The sequence below is a fragment of the Tursiops truncatus genome, chromosome 5 (genome assembly GCF_011762595.2).
Source record: "Tursiops truncatus isolate mTurTru1 chromosome 5, mTurTru1.mat.Y, whole genome shotgun sequence".
Classification (NCBI taxonomy): domain Eukaryota; kingdom Metazoa; phylum Chordata; class Mammalia; order Artiodactyla; family Delphinidae; genus Tursiops; species Tursiops truncatus.
In genome coordinates this window covers 16463520-16483419 of record NC_047038.1, presented here as the reverse complement: position 1 = coordinate 16483419, position 19900 = coordinate 16463520, and the positions used below count along the sequence as shown (strand labels likewise).

General features: G+C 36.1%; 1 protein-coding gene and 1 non-coding gene across 3 annotated transcripts in view; one reads left to right on the top strand and one right to left on the bottom strand.

The window, feature by feature from the left end:
- FAT4 (FAT atypical cadherin 4) overlaps positions 1-19900 on the top strand; it is a 173160-nt gene that overhangs the window by 75653 nt on the left and 77607 nt on the right. For both annotated transcript variants that reach the window (XM_073804851.1, XM_019927902.3), the window contains 3 exons: positions 10006-10267; positions 12125-12475; positions 18839-19761. In XM_073804851.1, the coding sequence (XP_073660952.1) occupies positions 10006-10267; positions 12125-12475; positions 18839-19761 (1536 nt within the window). The remainder of the gene's footprint in view (positions 1-10005; positions 10268-12124; positions 12476-18838; positions 19762-19900) is intronic.
- LOC117312511 (U6 spliceosomal RNA) lies at positions 7498-7604 on the bottom strand. The gene has a single exon (XR_004526835.1). It is a non-coding gene; the product is annotated as a U6 spliceosomal RNA (small nuclear RNA).

The window sequence follows — 19900 nt, the reverse complement described above, 5'->3', positions numbered from 1 at the left end:
TAATGACTTAGTCATTTATACATTTTGCCAAATTTCTTTTTCCCAAGAAAAAGGAAACAAAATAAAGCAAGGGCGTTTAGGTAATTGTAGTTTTCTACTGAAAAAGATTTGGTGTTTCAAGTTTAGTACCTTCTACTCAATTTTATATAGAGAAAAGTTTATTCCCAACTCCAGCTACTATTAAGAGTTGTGTGCAGAATATTTCTATTATTATTGATAGATATGAAATATCATCACCTATAATTTAGTAAATACTGCATTTCCTTAAAGCTCATCATTGATAATATATATTTGGATAGCTCAATTCATAAAACTTCATTATCTCTTATTTAGCAAAATAACTAAAAATCAACAACAGAAAAGCTCATGCAATTGCTATAAACCTACGCAATCGATACATCAAATAATTGTAATTGTAACAACTGCTCTGTTAGCTATACTCTCTGTAGAAACAGAACAAATAAACCTCATTTATTTCAAGTGATTTATCCAAGGCAGGAAGCAATAATATGTTAATTATAATATATATATATTCCGATGGGATACACTACTCTCTTAAGAACTGATTGTTTGAAAGAGATGCCAACATTCAACGCTTTTAATACTATTACGTTGATACTGTTATAATTTTATTTTCCCCTCTACTTTTTCTTTTCACGATATGACAGAGAAGGGTTAATACAAATGCAGTGCTACCTGTGTGTTTATTTTTCTCTCTTTAACTTTTCTGTGTGTGTGTATGCCCACACACACTTGCATTGTCTTCAAGTTCATCTTTTGAGATGTGTTTATATTTATGATGAAATTTGAAGAAGGCTGGGAAAGTCCTTATGTCTCTAGGTATCTACGTCAACACGGTTTTAGTGTACTTGTTTTATTTCTATTGAGTTTTGTTTTTTAAGTTAAAAAAATGTAAGTAACCATGCTCGTGTTATCCTGAGATGTTCCAGTTTTTCTTTTTCTTTTAAATTACTAAATGTAAGGTGATGATAGCTAGGATATGCAAGAAGTGCATTTGAGGTGAGAAAGGGTGGGGAGTTACAGGGGCAGAAACGGGTAAAGTTATAAAGCAGGAATAACTAGGGAAAAGAAAGAATTGTTTGCCATTCAGGGAGCGGTTGGGATGTTGACAATTTGTGCAGGATGTGACTGCACTTGAAGGCATAAAAATCAACACTGAGTATTTTGTAATAGGACCTGTATGCGGGGGCAAGGAGAGGTGGGGTGGAAGGAGGAAAAGGCAGCAGAGGATGGAAGGGAGGAAATAGTTTCACCTGCAACTTTAAAGAAAAGAAGGGGAGGAGACCTTCAAGATGGTGGAGGAGTAAGATGTGGAGATCACCTTCCTCCCCACAAAAACATCAGAAATACATCTACATGTGGAACAACTCCTACAGAACACCTACTGAACGCTGGCAGAAGACCTCAGACTTCCCAAAAGGCAAGAAACTTCCTACGTACCTGGAGAGGGCAAAAGAAAAAAGAATAAACAGAGACAAAAGAATAGGGATGGGACCTGCACCAGTGGGAGGGAGCTGTGAAGGAGGAAAGGTTTCCAGACACTAGGAGCACCTTTGTGGGCGGAGACTGCGGGTGGCGGAGGGGGGAAGCTTCGGAGCCGCAGAGGAGAGCGCAGCCACAGGGGTGCGGAGGGCAAAGAGGAGAGATTCCCGCACAGAGGATCGTTGCCGACCAGCACTCACCAGCCCGAGAGGCTTGTCTGCTTGCGCGAGGGGCGGGCGGGCCTGAGAGCTGAGGCTCCGGCTTCGGTCGGAGCGCCTAGAGAGGACTGGCGGCGTGAACACAGCCTGAAGGGGGCTAGTGCTGCACAGCTGGCCAGGACGGAGTCCGGGGAAAAGTCTGCAGCTACCGAAGAGGCAAGAGACCATTGTAAACAAGCTCCAGAGAAGAGCTCGAGCTGCGGCTACCAGCGCGGACCCCAGAGGCAGGCATGAAACACTATGGCTGCTGCTGCCGCCACCAAGAAGCCTGTGTGCGAGCACAGGTCACATTCCACACCTCCCCTCCCGGGAGCCTGTGTAGCCTGCTACTGCCAGGGTCCCGTGATCCAGGGACAACTTCCCTGGGAGAACGCACGGCACACCTCAGGCTGGTGCAACGTTATGCTGGCGTCTGCTGCCGCAGGCTCGCCCCGCACTCCGTGCCCCTTCCTCCCCCAGGCCTGAGTGAGCCAGAGCTCCCCAATCAGCGGCTCCTTTAACCTGGTCCTGTCTGGGCGGGAAGAGATGCCTTCAGGCGACCTACACGCAGAGGCGGGGCCAAATCCAAAGCTGAACTCTGGGACCTGTGCGAACAAAGAAGAGAAAGGGAAATCCCTCTCAGCAGCTCAGGAGCAGCGGAGTAAATCTCCACAGTCAACTTGATGTACCCTGCATCTGTGGAATACCTGAATAGACAACGAATCATCCCAAATTGAGGAGGTGGACTTTGGGAGCAACGATATATATATATTTTTCCCTTTTCTCTTTTTGTGTGTATGTGTATGCTTCTTTGTGTAATTTTGACTGTATAGCTTTGCTTTTACCATTTGTCCTAGGGTTCTGTCTATTTCTTTGTTGTTGTCGTTGCTTTTTGTTTGTTTTAGTATAGTTTTTAGCGCTTGTTATCATTGGTGGATTTGTTTTTTGGTTTGGTTGCTCTCCTTTTTCTTTCTTTGTTTTTTTAAATTATTTTTATTTTTAATAATTATTTTTTATTTTAATAACTTTATTTTATTTTTTCTTTCTCTCTTTCTTTTTTTCTCCCTTTTCTTCTGAGCCGTGTGACTAACAGGGTCTTGCTGCTCTGGCTGGGTGTCAGGACTGTGTCTCTGAGGTGGGAGAGCCGAGTTCAGGACATTGGTCCACCAGAGACCTCCCGGCTCCATGTAATATCAAATGGTGAAAGCTCTCCCAGAGATTATAAGAAAATTATAAGACACTGATGAAAGAAATGAAAGATGATACAAACAGGTGGAGAGATATACCGTGTTCTTGGAAGAATCAACATTGTGAAAATGACTATACTACCCAAAGCAATCTACAGATTCAATGCAATCCCTATCAAACTACCACTGGTATTTTTAACAGAACTAGAACAAAATATTTCACAATTTGCATGGAATCACAAAAGACCCCAAATAGCCAAAGCAATCTTGAGAAAGGAAAACTGAGGAATCCAGCTCCCTGACTTCAGACTATATGACAAAGTAATCAAGACAGTAAGGTACTGGCACAAAAACAGAAATATAGATCAATGGAACAGGATAGAAAGTCCAGAGATAAACCCACGCACATATGGTCACCTTATCTTTGATAAAGGAGGCAAGAATATACAATGGAGAAGAGACAGCCTCTTCAATAAATGGTGCTGGGAAAACTAGACAGCTGCATGGAAAAGAATGAAATTAGAACACTTCCTAACACCATATACAAAAATAAACTCAAAATGGATTAAAGACCTAAATATAATGCCAGACACTATCAAACTCTTAGAGGAAAACATAGGCAGAACACTCTATGACATAAGTCACAGCAAGATCCTTTTTGACCCACCTCCTAGAGAAATGGAAATAAATACAAAAATAAACAAATAGGAACTAATAAAACTTAAAACCTTTTGCACAGCAAAGGAAACATAAACAAAACGAAAAGACAACCTCAGAATGGGAGAAAATATTTGCAAATGAAGCAACTGACAAAGGATTAATTTCCAAAATTTACAAGGACCTCATGCAGCTCAATATCAAAAGAACAACCCAGTCCAAAAATGGGCAGAAGACCTAAATAGACATTTCTCCATAGAAGATATACAGATTGCCAACAAACACATGAAAGGATGCTCAACATCACTAATCATTAGAGAAATGCAAATCGAAACCACAATGAGGTATCACCTCACACCAGTCAGAATGGCCATCATCAAAAAATCTACAAACAATAAATACTGGAGAGGGTATGGGGGAAAGGGAGCCCTCTTGTACTGTTGGCGGGAATGTAAATTGATACAGCCACTATGGAGAAGTGTATGGAGGTTCCTTAAAAAACTAAAAATAGAACTACCATACAACCCAGCAATGCCACTATTGAGCATATTCCCTGAGAAAACCATAGTTCAAAAAGAGTCATATACCACAATGTTCATTGCAGTGTGATTTACAATAGCCAGGACATGGAAGCAACCTAAGTGTCCATCGACAGATGAATGGATAAAGAAGATGTGGCACATATATACAATGGAATATTACTCAGCCATAAAAGGAAACGAAATTGAGTTATTTGTAGTTAGGTGGATGGACCTAGAGACTGTCATACAGAGTGAAGTAAGTCAGAAAGAAAAAAACAAATACTGTATGCTAACGTATATATAGAATCTGAAAAAAAAAAATGGTTCTGAAGAACCTAGGGGCAGGACAGGAATAAATATGCAGATGTAGAGAATGGACTTGAGGACATGGGGAGGGGGAAGGGTAAGCTGGGAGGAAGTGAGAGAGTGGCATGGACTTATATATACTACCAAATGTAAAATAGCTAGTGGGAAGCAGCTGCATAGAACAGGGAGATCAGCTCGGTGCTTTGTGACCACCTAGAGGGGTGGTATAGGGAGGGTGGCAAGGAGATGCAAGAGGGAGAGAGATATGGGGATATATGTATATGTAGAGCTGATCCACTATTTTATAAAGCAGAAACTAACACACCATTGTAAAGCAATTATACTCCTATAAAGATGTTTAAAAAGAAAAAAGGAAGACATTTTTGGAAAACTGCTTTTGGACTCTTATGTTTAAAATTTTAAGCCCCTGAGGTTGTTTTCCTTCTTGGATATGTTTTCTCTTAAATCTTTTAGTAGCATTTTAATGACTACTGACTATTTCCAATCCTGGCTTTAGAAACCAATTTCTTTGGCTCTATGCCATGCATAAGGGATACCTAGGCTTCCTATGGCATTCAGAATTATTGGCTGTTTCCTTTTCTGAGTGGTTTATAATAAATTAATATTAATGCTTTTAGGTAAACCTTCTGTCTTCTTCTCTATTGTCAGCTCCTTACCTCTTAGTTAAATTTGAAAAAATATATATATGTTTGAAATGTTTTCTCTCTAACCAAATCATGGCTCTGTTTTCTTTCTTCATCTAGTTTTGAGTAGGAGTCAATATTGAAAGCAAGGAGTTGCTTTTACTTTGTGGCCAGCATTAAATTGTCACACAACTATCCAGTAGATTGATTTTGCAAGATTAATAGAATTCTTTAAAATGCTAAGATTATGTAGGTAATCAGCAAATTATGTCCATATATTCTTTAGTTTATACACTTGTCCTTAATTACTAAATTGAACATAAAAATATTAGTATGTTAGAGAAACTAGTAGGTCACTGAAGAGTAATGCCTGGGTAAAGGAATCAGTTTTAGAAAGCAACATATACATGTTGAACGTAATTTAAATATCTTTTGAAACATGTGTTGGATCAAGATACACATCTCTCAGAAGCATGTGACTTTGTCAGTCTCTTGTTTCCTTCGATAAACAGAATTATTATGCTTGTAATTGGCCAGGATACTCAAGCTTTGTTCCATGGTACCATATGTGTTTTTGAAAATACTACTTAAGTTCATAAAATGCATTTGCAATTTATAGCTATTTACTTTTAGAATTCCTTCCACTTACTTTTGTCTCTGTGGTTCCTCAGGAGAGTGGAGTATTTTTAAACAGCATTATTTCCACTGGGCTACAGCTGAAATACGATATTTGTTTCTTGTAGCATTGCTGATACTGCATATTTGGAATATTAAATAAATAGACTTTTCAAAAGACCTGATTAAATCATTACTCTTGGCTACACATTTTCAGACATTCACTAGAACTACTAATGCACCACATCAGCTGATTTTGAAAGTGAAAAAGATGGTTTATCGACATAGTCTGTTGCCTTTGCTTCTGTTCAGAAGAATTATCATAAGTTTAGGAGTATTAATTATTATAGTCATTTTGCAGACAGGACATTTCTCAATTTCAAACCATTTGTACAATAGCTTGAAATGTTTTTGTATCTTGGCTTTCCCCTATTTTCCAAATTCCATTTTAGTAGGTCAGAATTGAGTGTAGCTGTTTTTCCCTGGACTGTTTTACCAGAATAATCGAATTCCTTGTGAAATAGAACAAATGGTACAGAATGTGGTCAGATTAGAAGTCTAAAATTCTTATTGAATGTTTTTGTTAAACCATACAATTACAATAAATACATTAGATACTCTATATACACCTGAATATACAATATAAATGTGCATAGTATGTTAAACCCAGCTGTTCCATTACTAAATTAAAATGTTCTTTGAGGCATTCACGTTACTAAATTTTAAGATTAGCTTAGGGCATGCAGTACAAATATAGCAAATGCCACTAAATGTAAATTTTGAAAGAGTATTTTTGCCTTCAACTGTTAGAAATCATCCCCTTATGTGTTTGGTCACGAAGATAAAATATATTTAACCTGTGATGGAAAAGATGTATGGAAACTTCAGCTGCTGAAATTTCCCAGCATGTCAGCTTTATAGTCTAAACACCCTAAATTTATGTTCTTCCTAATATCTTCTGGAGAGTTCTTAGCTTGTATATTTTAATAAATACCTTGCTATAGCTTAATATGGTAAAAAAAGTATATTTGTTTTATGTGAGTATATTTAAATCAAAAAGCAATTTTTGAAGTTGACAATTCCAACACTACTTATACCTCAGTGTCAAGACTCAATACTACATATTAACAGGAAATCAGAAAATATTTTCCCTGGGATATATAGCAACTCTAATCAAATTTTTACTTAAATTATTTATTTGCAAACAACTTAGTCATCAAATACATTTAACTTGTTGTATTCCTTTTATAAGAAAATAATTAAAATAGGACTAAAAGTAACAATTAGCATTGTCATACACTTAAAGCTTCTCAAGGATTTTTCTAGGTCCTTTACACATATGAGTGCCTTTAATCCTCAGAGCAGCCCTATGTGGCAGGTATTATTACCAACCCGATTGTCCAGGTAAGGAAATGTTGGCTCAAAGAGGTTAGGTAGTGGCCCAATGACACACAATTAATAAGTAGTAGAGCAAATATTCAAGCCCAAAACTATGACCCCAGAGCATCAGATCTCAGCCAGTACAGTGTATAATATTTAACTCAATATTTCAATTATAATATACATATAAGTAAACATATCTAAATCAAACTGCTCATAATTGCAACAATATATAGGTAAGTTTATAAGAGATTTTTAAATACTGTAAAATTATCATCCCCCATCATCAAATCCAGATGGGTGCTTAATTTTTTTTTATTAATTTTTATTTGAGTACAGTTGCTTTACAACGTTGTGTTAGTTTCTGCTGTACAGCAAAGTGAATCAGCTATATGTATACATATACCCCTTCTTTTTTGGATTTCCTTCCCATTTAGGTTACCACAGAGCACTGAGTTCCCTGAGCTACACAGTAGATTCTCATTAGAAAAATATGGAACACTTCACGAATTTGTGTGTCATCCTTGCGCAGGGGCCATGCTGACCTCCTCTGTATCATTCCAATTTTAGTATATGTGCTTCCGAAGCGAGCACTGGATGCTTTAATTTTAATTTCCCTTAATTTCTTTATTTTTGACACTGCTAAAATCTGTTCTTTCTTGAAACCTTCCCTTTAACCTCTGTGGCAGGCTGTCCTCTGGGTCTCCTAGGTCCTTCCCCCTCTTCTTCCCGTAGTCCCTGCCCCTTTTTCCCATTCTCTAAATGTAGTATTCAATCTTTATGCTGCTGTTCCTTTCTTGATCTATTCTAATTTAAATCCTCAACAAATCTTGTGGCCTCAACTGTGACCTACATATATCGACCTGCAGATAGTTTTATGAAACCCCTTTTCAAATCTCTGACCACACAACCATTTCTATGGTTATGACCATTGCCACATAACCATTTCTATGAAACTGTCCTTCAATTGCTTAACATACTATACATAAAATTATAAAATTTCACTGTATACTTTCTCCTGCATCAAAGCAGACCTTATCCAGAGATATCTTCAGCAAGAGGATTCTCCTAATTGACAGCCAAAGTAATTTGAAATTAATTTTTTTTCCTTCTGTTTCACTTTTACACCCATTGCCTGGAGTTGTTAAAAGAAAGAAATGAGACTGAGTGAAGTAAGTCAGACACAGAAAAAAAAATATCATATTTTTTATATTTGGAAACTAAAAAAAGGGTACAAATGAACTTACTTACAAAACAGAAGTAGGGTCACAGATGTAGAAAACAAACTTATGGTTACCAGGGGATAAGGGCAGGGGGGAGGGATACACTGGGAGTTTTGGATTGACATATACACATTACTGTACATAAAATAGATAACTAATAAGAGCCTACTGTATAGCACAGGAAACTCTACTCAATATTCTGTAATGGCCTATATGAGAAAAGAATCTAAAAAAAGAGTGGAGATATATATATATATATATATATATATAACTGATTCACTTTACTGTACACCTGAAACTAACACAACATTGTAAATCAACTGCAATTTAAAAAAAAAAGAAAGAAATGAGAATATAGGGGAATGTTGAACAAATGAGAGATATTGTTACTGTTACTTCTATATCCAATAACCTATCAGATCTTAACTAATTTGTCCTGTGTATTATGTTTGTTACATAATAATTGAGAGTCTCATTTCTAGAGCAAGATAGCCAGGGTTCATATTTCTTTGTCTCAGTTTCTTTATCTTCAAAATTGGGATAATAATAGTACTTACCCAACTGGATTACCTTTAAGTATCTAAACAATTAGTGCCCATGAAGTGATGTGCTCAGAGCAGTGCTTAGCACTTAATAAACACTTAATAAATGTATTTTTCTCAACTTTTCCATTCCTTCTGCCAAATTCCTAGTTCATACCTCAGATTTTGAGTGCTACAGCTCTAAGATCTGAGAGAAAACAAGAATGGATTCCTGCTTTCATTTTACAGAACAGGGACTTAGAACCAGAAAATAATACAGATTGTATAGAGTTTCATCTTGAGGAAATAAAGCCCCAGTCTCTTGGGGCCAAACTTTATTCACTGTCTCCCTTCTCTGGCCTCTCTTCATTCTAGTCCATCCTACACTATTGAGAGCCTTAAAAGATTGTTTTCGATTAAAACAAGATTAGTGGTTTCTTGGCCATACAATTCAATGTGTGTTACAACTGAGATTCTCCAACATACACCCATAATCTAATACTTTAGCTTGATTTTTCTTCTTTTATTTTAGATTTAAACTCTCCACACTACCAAATTGGTCAAAATAATCCCTGTCTTTGGTTCTTACAGTGCTTATTGCAAGCCTCCATTTAGTGCTTGATTTATTTAATACCTTTTCATGTTGAACCAGAAGGAGCATGAGCTCAGAGTCAGGCAGACTAGGGTTTGAAATCCACGCTCACACTTACAGTGTGACTCTGCATAAGTTACCTAGCATCTCGGAACCCCGTGTCTTCATTTGAGGAATAGTATCTCATGGAGCTGTGAATTGAAGCGAGATAATGCATACTCAGTGCTGTCACTAGGCCTGGCACAGAGCAAGCCTTTAGCAAACCTCTGGTTATGTGGTTAATAGTATTAGCATCATTCGTATTTTCCATGTGTATATTTTAAGAATTAAAAAACATATAAATACTGAAGGTTGAGATTTGTTGTGTTATTTAATGGAGTGAATGGTATATATAAATACTGAAGGTTGAGATTCATTGTGTTATATAAATACTGAAATATACGTATAAATACTGAAGGTTGCGATTTGTTGTTATTTAATGGAGTGAATGGTGAAAGACTAGGTAATACACTACTCTGGCTTGTTACCTTTTGAAATCTTACAGTATCATGTGAAATTAAGCCCCAAAGCTTCACTTTGTCAAATACGTATTCAGCACAAGGAGTGGTACTCTTGGTGTTCTATTTCTAGCAGTTCAGATACTCATCTTTTTTTCCTAGGGTGCAAATGCTCTTGTCACATACACAATCATTAGTGGAGCCGATGACAGTTTCCGAATTGACCCTGAATCTGGAGATCTGATAGCTACCAAGAGGTTGGACAGGGAACGCCGTTCCAAATATTCCTTGCTGGTTCGTGCAGATGACGGCCTTCAGTCCTCAGATATGAGAATAAATATCACTGTCAGCGATGTGAATGACCACACACCCAAGTTCTCCAGGCCTGTGTACTCTTTTGACATCCCAGAAGACACTACCCCAGGTAGGTGGCACGCCCATAAGTGTATTGGCAAGGATCACCTTTGACTACAATTATGGACTATGTTTTGGCTACTCTTAAATTGTGACCAGTTTTTACCATATGCTACCAAGTATAAATGCTGGATTTTGAAATATTTTAATTAACCATCTTCACTACAATTCCCAAACAAATTTCTAGACTTTTGAGAGCAAATGAAGGTAGCCAATCATCTGATTACTAATTACAGATATTTCTGTTTCTGAAAGTATTTGTGACATGCATTGTGGATTTTTCTGGCAACCATAGTTTTGATAGCATTTTTCCACTTTAAAAACGTCTGATGTTCACTTTGTTATAAAGCGGAAACTAACACATCATTGTAAAGCAATTATACTCCAGTAAAGATTAAAAAAAAAAGTCTGATGTGAATATTTTGCTGTGCATAGAAAGAGCAAAGAAAAGCACATGAAAACCTGTCAATACTGGTTCTAACACTTACTAGCTGTGTGAACCAGGGCAGTGTATTCATTTCTCTTAGCTTCAGTTCATCCTGCTGTATATGGAAACGATTCCTGTTAGAATTAGGGTAAAACGTATATAAGTTTGCTAACATGGGGTTCGAGGATTAGCAGATGCTCAATAAATGTTAGTAAAATAGGAATCCTGAATTCCCACCTTGTCTATTTGAACATATTATGCTGTGACTGTTGAATTTGAGTACCCAAAATCCATGTAATTGGTGTGGGTATGCTTCCTTCCCACTATTGGAAATTCTTATCTAAAACTGAAATTGAATTCTGAATTACATTTGGAGTGAGTTTGGAATAAGGCATATGTTTTAGAAACTCATTTGACAGAGGAGTGAAACATTTATAGAAGCCTACTTCTCACTACAGTCCCCAAGATGAGTTACGCATGTCCTTCATGTAATTCCCATTACGTTTCTTTCTCGCCTTAATTCTAGCAATGGTCATGATACTGACCAGGGTTCATGGCCTTCCCCAATCAATAGAAATTGACTAGAAGCCAGACAAGAAATTCAGGCTAGGCTTTATTGGGGCCCCTGCCCCAGCAGGAAGGAGCAAAAACAAGTAACAGGTTCCCTTGCTCACTCGGCAAGCTGGTTCCTTATGTGGGGTCAAGGTAGGGGTGTGCCCAGGGGTCGGGACAGAGGGGTGGCTTAGGTGTTCTGCCCACCTGTTTGTGGTACTGAGTGCAGGGGGCATGCGCAGTACTCTGCTTTTGCTCCCAACACCCAGTTTTTGCTCCTGGCTCTTCAGAAGTGGCAGTTGGTTTTTTTGGTCTTTCTTTATCTCTTGGTCCAGAATTTGCCCCAACTGGGCATGCACAGTTATTTTCAGTCCCATATAGTTTCTCTGTATTTGTTTTGCTTGAGGAGAGGTGTGTGCTGGTGTAAGCCCTGCAGCACTGCAGCAAATGGCCCCAGGTCCCAGCCTGTCTCGGTCATATGAGCTGTCAACTGGTATCCCCTCAGCATAAGTTTGTATTATTGCTTGGAATTCCCAGTTCCTGACACTAGCAATGGGCCCCAATATATGCTCATTGAATTCATCAATATGTTTATGGATTGGTAGTGCCAGGTAGAAAAATAATGTCCGAAGTAGTGTTCATTCCCCAGAACATTTACATTGCAACATAAGATCTACTGGATATCTAATACGCTATACATTTTGATACTATTTGGGAATGTTGGTATCGGGTGTTAATGTAGAAATCTACAGAATGTTGTGTTCATTATATTTTCATAGTACTTCTCTAGTTAAAATACTTTACTGTAGAAATAAAATTTTTGATATCATAAATATTCTCTTAGCAATACCCTGTCCCATTAATTTTAGACTCTTATTTTTCTGGTAGGTTCTTTGGTAGCAGCTATTTTAGCTACAGACGATGACTCTGGTGTGAATGGAGAAATTACATATATTGTAAATGAAGACGATGAAGATGGCACATTTTTCCTGAATCCAGTTACCGGAGTCTTTAATTTGACTCGAATATTAGATTATGAAGCACAGCAATATTATATTCTCACTGTTCGAGCTGAAGATGGTGGGGGACAATTTACTACCATTAGGGTTTATTTCAATATACTAGATGTAAATGATAACCCACCCATTTTCAGCTTGGATTCATACAGCACATCTTTAATGGAGAATCTACCTCTAGGATCTACTGTTCTTGTGTTTAATGTTACTGACGCGGATGATGGTATGTACTTTATTTTATATACTTAAACTTTATTAAAAAATATCATCAGCTTCATTTCGTGTTTCTTTACTGTGTGCAGCTGTCACAAAATTGCATTTTGTAAGTATAGGTCCAAAGTTGAGGAATAGATTATAATTTAACTATAGAGGATGAAAAGATTAAGTATTTTGTTAGTTAATTTCTTATTTATAACAGTTACACTGCATGCATTGTTATCATCTTATAAGCTTTTTAAACTTTATCTTTCTTTTTTTCTCCCTAACTGTATGACACTATTGCAGGTTAGCAATGTAGAAGTCATAAAACAGCTTTTTGGCAGGTTTATGTCAGATAAATAACTATTTGCTTACATATATTCTTTTAACATGAAAAGGATAAAATATGGATGCAAAAGGAAAACCAAAGTCTCAAAAAATACTTAAGAATGCATGATTAGTTTTATGTTTCTTTTTGCGGTATGCGGGCCTCTCACCGCTGTGGCTTCTCCCGCTGTGGAGCACAGGCTCGGGACGCGCAGGCTCAGCGGCCATGGCCCACGGGCCCAGCCGCTCTGCAGCATGTGGGATCTTCCCGGACCGGGGCACGAACCCGTGTCCCCTGCATCGGCAGGCGGACTCTCAACCACTGCGCCACCAGGGAAGCCCTAGTTTTATATTTCTGACTGAAAATTGCTCAGAGTATTTTAGCAAGCTTTCATTCTTTGTCTCAAAGGACAGTCTCAGATCTCTTTAATTTATGCTATATAATCCAGTTGAGATTTTACATTAAATCTAGACTTTATAATGTTTGATTTTTGCTTGATTTTTATTTATTTATTTGAAAAACTTTATTTTAAAATAGGACTCCCTTGGTCTTTCTTCTAAGACTAACTTGTATATACAAATACCAGATAATATAGGCTCAGAGATAACATTGTATAGATTATCAGTCTTTAACTAAACTGTTTGGAAAGTTAGTACCTTGTTTTCCCTTCCACTGGATGCAGCTAAATGTTCATTCAGTTGAGAAAACAAGGGACATTATTTTAAGAGGAAATGGGTCTCTAGCCCAAGGATATGCCTCATGACATAGGCATATCAACCTTAATTTAGAATTTCCTGGTTCTTGCTGACTTAAATGATTTATGTAATCTCAGAGTACCATTCTATCTCAACATTCTGCTCTATACTTAGTTTCCTTTCAGGAGTGTCCAGAATTGCCACTTAGAAAGGTATGAGAGGCAAAGAGCACAGTATTTTTAATTCATGAGAATGCTTTCTTTAGAATTCATTAAGTACATTTTGAAGTTTTCCCCTCTTATTTAAGCACAGTTAATATTGGACACATAAATATACCTAAAATAGAAGTGCCTATAATGTTAGTTCTAGAAATTGCTAATAATATTAGTAACAATAACCGACAATTGTCAAATACAGGTTGTCCCTTTGTATCTGCAGGGGATTGGTTCCAGGACCCCTACTGGTACCAAGATCCAAGATGCTCAAATCCTTTATGTAAAGTGGTGTAGTATTTGCATATAATCTATGCACATCCTCCCATATAGATTACTAGATTAGTTATAATACCTAATACAATATAAATGCTATGTAAATAGTTGCCAGTGCATGGAAAATTCAAGTTTTTCTTTTTGGAAATGTTTGGAATCTTTCTTTCCCAAATATTTTTGATCCATGGTGGTTGAATCCGTGGATGGGGAACCAGCAAATGTGATGGGCCACCTGTCCTTAGTATGTACCCAGTCCTGGCCTAAGAACATTGCTCAGTCTATTTCATGTACATCAGCCCAGCTCTGTAATTGTCTACCATTAGGCTTTATACACAACTGAGGTTAATCTTTATTTTGGATGTTGATTTCTCTATTATTATTGATATAAACTTAATTAATTTACCTGATCTCTGGATATGAACTTTTTTTATTGGTTCCAACTTTTCTGTAGTGAAGAATTATCTGCCAGGTTTCATTGTGACTTATTTATTAGGTATTAGAGAGAGTCCATTGTATCATAGGATTGTGTGCAGCTCTAAAGTAAATTTCATTTATCCTCACACCTTGATTGCAGGGAACTGGGAAAATAGCAAATAAGACACTTTTTTGTGTGTGAAAGCTGCTGGAATAATCCATGTAAGCATATGCAGAGAAATGTGTTAACCATTGACTTCAAGTTACTTTTTATGGATTTTTTTTTTTGCCTTTAATTGTGTTAGGTAAAAGTTTCAAGCTACATTTTTCCATTGTTTTAGTTTAGAATACTTTTATCAGTGTAATTTCCTGTACTTTGACCTAAAATATAGGACACAGTTTCTAATCTCTCTGAATTACAGGGATCATGATAAGACTGTACAAGGGTAACCGTCTTTGTTTAAAACTGCCAACTCAGTTATACTAAATAGTTCTCAACATATTTCACAAACAATATTATTTGCTAATTAGACTTTTCTAATTAGCAAATTTATTAGCAAATTTATTTTAATCTCTGATCAAGAGTTTTCAGATGAGAGAATATTGTCATCTTAAATGAAGACATTTTATATGGAAATAAATTTAACATTTTCTGTTACTTATATCTAAATTCTCTAATTTTAACCTAAAATTTTAGATTACATACCATTTAATAAGAATAAAGCAAATATTTTACTGTGTTCACAAGATAAGTAGCACATGTATTAAGCTCAAGGTTTTCATGCATACAGTTAAGAAAGTATTATATTGAGGCGAAGTATTATAAAATGGAAGTTTCATGGAAATATCCTGGCTTTGATAATTATTACAGTATCCTAGAAATAAATTCATAAACTCTTCAAAATATTGGGGAGTTGTAGAGTCATAAAGCAATTGTAATTATTGCTGAATAAATTTACTGATATATGCTTGGTACACAATGCAGATCATTTGACCTGTAAATGGGTTTCATATTCCAGTGACCTGATGACCTTGTTGGAACTGCTTCATAAAAGTGAATGCTATTTGCAAGAGTTCCATGTGTTACAGCTGTACGATAAGTTGACAAATACTAGTTCATCGTAGAAATAATTAGACAACATTTATGGATTGTGAATAAATATACACATTTCATAGTAGAGCTACATACCTATAGTTATATGCTATATTTCCTGGAACTAAATTATTCTTAAGATTGAAATAAAAATCAACCAAAAAAAAAAAAAAAACCCTAACACAACCACACACACACAATAAAGCTGCCAGAAAGAAAGAAAGAGTCATGTAAATAAACTGCTTTCAGAACATTGAACACAAGTGGTTAGAAATATGAACTTTTCTAAGCTTAAAAATCTGGTGCTATGAAAGCCCACTAAATTCAAGTCCCAACACATATGAATAAATTATAGAATACTAAAATAATATATTTAGTGATTCATGATTGGGATATTTGATGCAAGGAGCAGAGAGAGAAGAATGGCCTGAGCTCTCAATTTTTCAGGATAGTACAAAGGTTCAGGGAGAATTTTGAGTTTCAATATGTCTTCATGCATTTTTTAGATGTCGAGCACATGCCCAGAGTCACTTAGACTTGACAGGAATGAAAAGTCCTTTTCTTTACAGTAAAGTCCATATAGATGGCTTCCATGGCCTGTAATTGCAACCGTAAGGTCTCAGTTCCTGAGATGAGAGCTGTTTCTTAGATGATGCTGCAATATTTTGTGCAAAACTAGTTGTATGTCTATGTTTATTTTTTCAAAGATAATGATTGTTATCGTCAGTTCATTGTTGACGTTACCACCTGATACATTTTTCATTATGAATTTGAATATAAAACCAAATTTTTCTTTTTTCATAATTCTAGCTAAAGCTTAATATTTATTACTTCCACCATCCATCTACTCCACTAAACGTTTTCCCTAAAAAGGAGGCTCTCCTGCTGTTTACAAGGCTATAAAATCTTGGTATCATGTTCTCTTTTTGCCTCTGCAAGTTAATTGTTTACTCCAGGAAGTAGCATACACAGTGGACCAAGGGTGTTCAGATCCTTGATTTAATTACTTGCATTCCAGTTGATTTATGTAGAAATGTTAGGCCATCACTTTGTAGCCATCTGTAATTTTGTAAGTATTTTAAATTTCTTTTGATCTTGGTCATGAAAGGTTTTATATGCTTACAAAGAAGTATATCTCTGCTTGTTGGTATTATTTTTATCCAGATGTCATCATAACTTTTTTCTCAATAATAATTGTGTATGAATTTGTGCCTCAAAGAATAGGAATTAAATATTTACTGATGGAGTTAGCCATAGGAAAGGCAAAAAATTTCCTTAGAGAGTAATTCTATTTAAAAATATATTAAATAAATATATATATAAAATATATATATATGGGTATATAGATCTTTAAAATCAAATTGCTTTCTAAGTAATATATACATATATTGCACCAGTTGATGAAACTTTTTATCTTTGCATCAGTTGATAGAACTTTTCTTCCCCCAAACCTGTGGAATTTTAAGTCAAAGAGTTGAAGTAGGTTCTTGACCTTGTTCTATCCAGATCTTAAACTTCTCTTTATCTCCTGCTGGTGAATTGAGCTGTGGCCTCCGTTAGCTTTATTTATTCATATTTTTCCTGATCCTCAGACTCCTAAGTATTTGGAAGTTTATAACCTCTGCTTTGTTCTCTTGTGAATAGTCTTAAATAAACTACAAAGATTAAAAGCCACAACTCTTAAATGAGGAGAAAAATCCTACCTTTTCAAAGATCTACTCAATCCTTGTTTATCCTAGAAATTTTTGTGAATAAGCCAGTTCCCGAAAGTTATCTCCATAAATATTTTTCTCTGCATCAACATATTGACAAAAGACATTAGATAAGAGACTATTAAATCACAGGAAAATAATAATTCTAGCATTTTTTTAAAAATAGAGCAAGCAGACTTTACCTGGTAGAAAAAAAATCCTGTTACTCAACTAAACTTACCTTTATAAAGATTGTAATGAGTTTAAAGAAAAGGCAAAAGCAAACTCAAATATTCACAGAATCTTGAGAAAGAGTATTTTTCAAGAAATAAAAGAGGAAAAAGACGATCAAATTGTTCTAGAAGACTTTTGGCAAAGAGTGGACATCTTTTCTGACACCTGAATAGTTAAAATTAACTTCAGAAATATAGGAGCCATTTGTAAGCAGTTTTTGTAACTCAACAGATTTTCCCTAGTAGAAGATCCCAGAGTATAGCATTTTTATTAAGGATGAGTTATCTAGATATACAATATGTTTCTTAGAAATTCTTATCCTATGGTTGCCCAACAGCTTTATGATAAAATATAAAAGTACACATGACATTGTGCACCAGTGAAGAAAATGCTATTCTGGGGCAGAAAATATGATTTTTCTTTCTGTTTGCACTGCTTATCTGTTGTTTACCTTTAAATTATTTACTAAACTAATAGGTTGATCCATTCTTCATATCATCTTTGTTAGAAGAATCTCTGCAATCATTTTATGAAATAAGGATTTATATATAATTTTTTTTTTACATTTATTTTATATGGGACTATAGTTGATTACCAGTGTTGTATTAGTTTCAGGTGTACAGCAAAGTGATTCAGTTATACATATACATGTATCTATTCATTTTCAAATTCTTTTCCCATTTAGGTTGTTACATAATATTAAGCAGAGTTCCCTGTGCTATACAGCAGGAAAAATAGATAAAATGTTATCTAAAAATAGCCCCCAAATAGTGTGAACCTTTATATTTGGAGCCTTTTACTGCTAATGTTTCTTTCAAAAATTACTTTTAAAACACGGTGCATACACATAATAAAATTTGAAAGAGAATTATTTTCTCAAAGGCCATTAGCCAGATGCTTAATAGGAATTAAAAAGTATTTATTGGTTCTGACAAGAAATGTAAAAGTAGACTTAAAGCATCCATGACTAATGCCATACATCAGAAAATTTTATTACCCTTCTCTGAAAATTGGTGTCGGCCTCAATAAATTACTAAAGTGATAAATGTTTGGCTAGTAGTATAGTGTGGCACTGTTAATGTTGAACTCTCAGGAATTATGTGACAGAAATAAGTAAATGTATAGAAAAATATCCGCTCTCTGGAATATTGTTTTCCTCTTTATTTTTGTAATTTAGCATTTCAACACCATGGTAAATAGCCCGCAGTATATAGATCATTTGTTCACCAGATTGTAAACATCTTTTCAGATCAGACGTTGACAAGGAAAGGATTATGGGTTATGTATTACTTATAAAGAAAATTAACTGTGGCTAAATCATCTGTAAGGTGTGTTTGGAGGCATCATATATCAAATGTGCAGTTTCATATCATGAAAATTTTGGTGCAGTTTAGTTTGCAATCAGCACATATTTCAGAAAATTTAATTTTTCCCTTCCATTTCAGGCATCAACTCCCAGTTGGCTTACAGCATTGCTTCTGGTGATAGCCTTGGGCAGTTTACAGTTGACAAGCATGGGATACTGAAAGTCCAGAAAGCTTTGGATCGGGAAAGTCAGTCCTTCTACAATCTGGTCGTTCAAGTGCACGACCTGCCACAGCTTCCAGCCTCGAGATTCACAAGCACTGCTCAAGTCTCCATTATTTTGTTGGATGTAAATGATAACCCACCAACATTTCTTTCCCCTAAATTGACATACATTCCAGAAAACACACCTATTGATACCATTGTTTTCAAAGCGCAAGCAACAGACCCAGACAGCGGCCCAAATAGCTATATTGAGTACAACCTACTGAACCCTTTGGGAAACAAGTTCAGTATTGGGACCATTGATGGAGAAGTGAGGCTCACTGGAGAACTGGATCGAGAAGAGGTTTCTAATTATACTCTAACAGTGGTGGCTACAGACAAAGGTCAACCATCTCTCTCTTCATCTACAGAGGTTGTAGTTATGGTACTTGACATCAACGATAATAACCCTGTTTTTGCACAGGCCGTGTATAAAGTGGAGATTGATGAAAATACACTCACTGGAACGGATATAATACAAGTATCCGCAGCAGATGGAGATGAAGGTACAAATGGACAGGTCCGCTACGGCATTATTGATGGTAATGCCAATCAGGAATTTCGGATCGACTCAGTCACAGGTGCAATCACTGTGGCTAAGCCCTTGGATAGAGAGAAGACCCCTACTTACTTTTTAACTGTTCAGGCCACAGATCGGGGCAGCACCCCCAGAACTGATACCTCCACTGTCAGTGTTGTTCTACTGGATATTAATGATTTTGTTCCCATATTTGAGCTATCTCCATATTCTGTAAATGTCCCTGAGAATTTGGGGACACTACCCAGAACAATTCTTCAGGTCAGTATGTTTAAATAAAACAAATATTGTGTTCATTATAAGACTCTCATTTAATTAAAATGTACATGCTTCCCCCACTCTCTTCCTCTTTCTCATCCAAAAATGCTTACTTGCAAGTATAGCAAATCTTGAAAAGGAC